The sequence below is a fragment of the Camelina sativa genome, chromosome 10 (assembly GCF_000633955.1).
Source record: "Camelina sativa cultivar DH55 chromosome 10, Cs, whole genome shotgun sequence".
Taxonomy (NCBI): domain Eukaryota; kingdom Viridiplantae; phylum Streptophyta; class Magnoliopsida; order Brassicales; family Brassicaceae; genus Camelina; species Camelina sativa.
The window spans coordinates 24,464,469-24,467,102 of NC_025694.1; the positions used below are offsets into that span (position 1 = coordinate 24,464,469).

Consider the following 2,634-nt stretch of genomic DNA (forward strand, 5'->3'; position numbering starts at 1 on the left):
TTGCGGCTGCATCGTTTGAAGCTGCGGTTGGTGTTGGAGCGGCGGAGGTATACACGGCGTTAGCCTCGAGGGCAATGTCAAGACACTTCCGGTGTTTAAAAGACGGTCTGGTAGGACAAGTTCAAGCGACGAGTCAAGCCTTGGGAGAAAGAGAAGAGGATAACCGTGCGGTCTCGATCGCTGCACGCGGCGAAACACCACGGCTGAGGTTGCTCGATCAAGCTTTGCGGCAACAGAAGTCTTATCGCCAAATGACTCTCGTCGACGCTCATCCTTGGCGTCCACAACGTGGTTTGCCTGAACGCGCCGTCACAACGTTGAGAGCTTGGCTCTTTGAACACTTTCTTCACCCGTAAGTTAATACACAATTAGCTAGCCTCTTATAATATATATATATATATATTAATAATTTTATTTTGTTTTATAAATAAAGCATTTAAAATAGCATATATAGTTATAGTTTGTTTACATGAATATTTGCGAACAAGTTAAAGTTGTATATATTTTATATAGAGGGGATTGAGATTGACTTGACAAGCATAGGATACATACAATCTTCCTTAATCTGTTAATTGCATAAAGTTTTTTTTGTTTACCTTTTTCTTGCACTTGCATCATTGGTGTGAAAGTGAGTGTACTAACATATACATATACATATACATATACATATACATGTATACCAAAACATTTAGAAATGAATAAACTAAATCAAAATTTAACTGGTGGATGAAAGACAGAAATAGAGAAAGGTACAAAGTGGATTGAGAGAGAGAATCAATGTTCTTTACCTAACACTAACAAAAGAGAGAAACTATGGATAACTCCTTGCTTTTTATTTTCCTCCATGTTTTTCTTTTGTTTTTTTCCTCTCTTTTTAATTTTTATTTTTCCATTTATAAGTTTTTTATTTTCGAAAATTATATATTATCATCATATGTAAGACTTGTCTCCATCAATTCCCAAACACTGCTCAAACAATGAAACATCTTGTTAGTTTTCACCAAACCCTTTACCTTTGCTTCCATTTCTTTGCATCATTCTTCAATCATTTATAACCTTTTTTTTCTTTAATTACATATATCATTTATTTTACAAGAAATGCTATTTACTTCCATAAAGTAAAAAAAAATTCTTGTTTTATTTTATTTTCAGATATCCGAGCGATGTTGATAAGCACATATTGGCCCGACAAACTGGTTTATCAAGAAGTCAGGTAAACAAATAACTTCACTAATTCTTTGATACATTCCAAAGTTATTTACTAAAATTATAATAAACCAAAATTGTTAGGTATCAAATTGGTTCATAAATGCAAGAGTTAGGCTATGGAAACCAATGATTGAAGAGATGTACTGTGAAGAAACAAGAGGCGAACAAATGGAGAGTACTACAAATCCGATGATGGTCGACACTAAACCGGACCCGAACCAGATAATTCGTGTCGAACCGGAATCTTTATCTTCGATAGTGACAAACCCTACATCCAAAACCGGTCTGAAAGCACTCAACTCAAACCAGCCCGCAACGACGTCGTATGGGTCAAACTTTGACTTTTCCTTGTACGGTAACCAGGCCGTGACATGCGCTGGTGAAGGAGGACCACGTGGTGACGTATCGTTGACGCTAGGGTTGCAGCAACGTAACGACGGTAACGGTGGCGTGAGTCTAGCGTTGTCTCCTGTGACGGCTCAAGGTGGCCAGCTTTATTACGGAAGTAGAGACCACACTGATCAAGAAGGACCGGTTCAATACTCAGCGTCGATGTTAGATGACGATCAAGTTCAGAATTTGCCTTATAGGAATTTGATGGGAGCTCAGTTACTTCATGATATTGTCTGAATTAAAAAAAAAAAAAAGATTTAGGACCAAAGAAAGTCTCTCTCGAAACATATTTTTCAAAAACCGATTCGGTTTAATTAGATAAAGAAACCAAATTAGATATTTTTATATATATTACCGTTGTCTGATTGGATTATGGATTGGTGGACACGGATGTATTAATATATGAGTTAGTTGGTTCGTCAATATCACTCTTATAGGATATTTTGAGTTATTTGTTTTCTAAAAAATATGTATTATCGAGAGGGTATTTTCCCAATTTTTATACATTTGTTTTTTTTTTGTTATAGAAAATATTATCTAGTGTCTTTTCAAATCCATTTCATATTCTAGGATCATCTCAACCTATTTGGTAAATATTTATTTTGTCATTTTCAGAAACTCTTATTCAATGCTTTCAAAAATCTAAGATTATAATAGTTTTATGCTCAAGTTACACATATTAAATTTTTGATCTGCTCATTTAAAGGTGGTCTGGTGGCAAAGTATATATATATTGGAGAGAACGCTCCACGGTTTGATTCCCGTCGAAAACAAAGTTCACGCTGTTGTCAATAAAAAAAAAAATTCTGTTCATTTAAATTTATATATAATTTTTAATATAAAAATTAGATCTTTAAGTTCAATAAAATTGGAAGAATCTTTAATCTTCATAAATCATAAAGTTGGGTTTCTAAACTATAACATTATTTACTTATTTTTGATTTTAAGTTATTAATTCTACAAAGAATGAAATGAGATTAAGTAAAATATACAATTAATTATTAATTCTAAATTTTGTAAATACTCACTTCT

At 33.7% G+C, this 2,634-nt stretch overlaps 1 protein-coding gene across 1 annotated transcript in view; it reads left to right on the plus strand.

Annotated features, from left to right (window-relative positions):
- LOC104719812 (homeobox protein BEL1 homolog) overlaps positions 1 to 2,025 on the plus strand; it is a 5,421-nt gene extending 3,396 nt beyond the window's left edge. Inside the window, exons 3-5 of the mRNA XM_010437793.1 lie at positions 31 to 352; positions 1,153 to 1,213; positions 1,291 to 2,025. Of these exons, the coding sequence (XP_010436095.1) occupies positions 31 to 352; positions 1,153 to 1,213; positions 1,291 to 1,839 (932 nt within the window). The 3' untranslated portion in view covers positions 1,840 to 2,025. The remainder of the gene's footprint in view (positions 1 to 30; positions 353 to 1,152; positions 1,214 to 1,290) is intronic.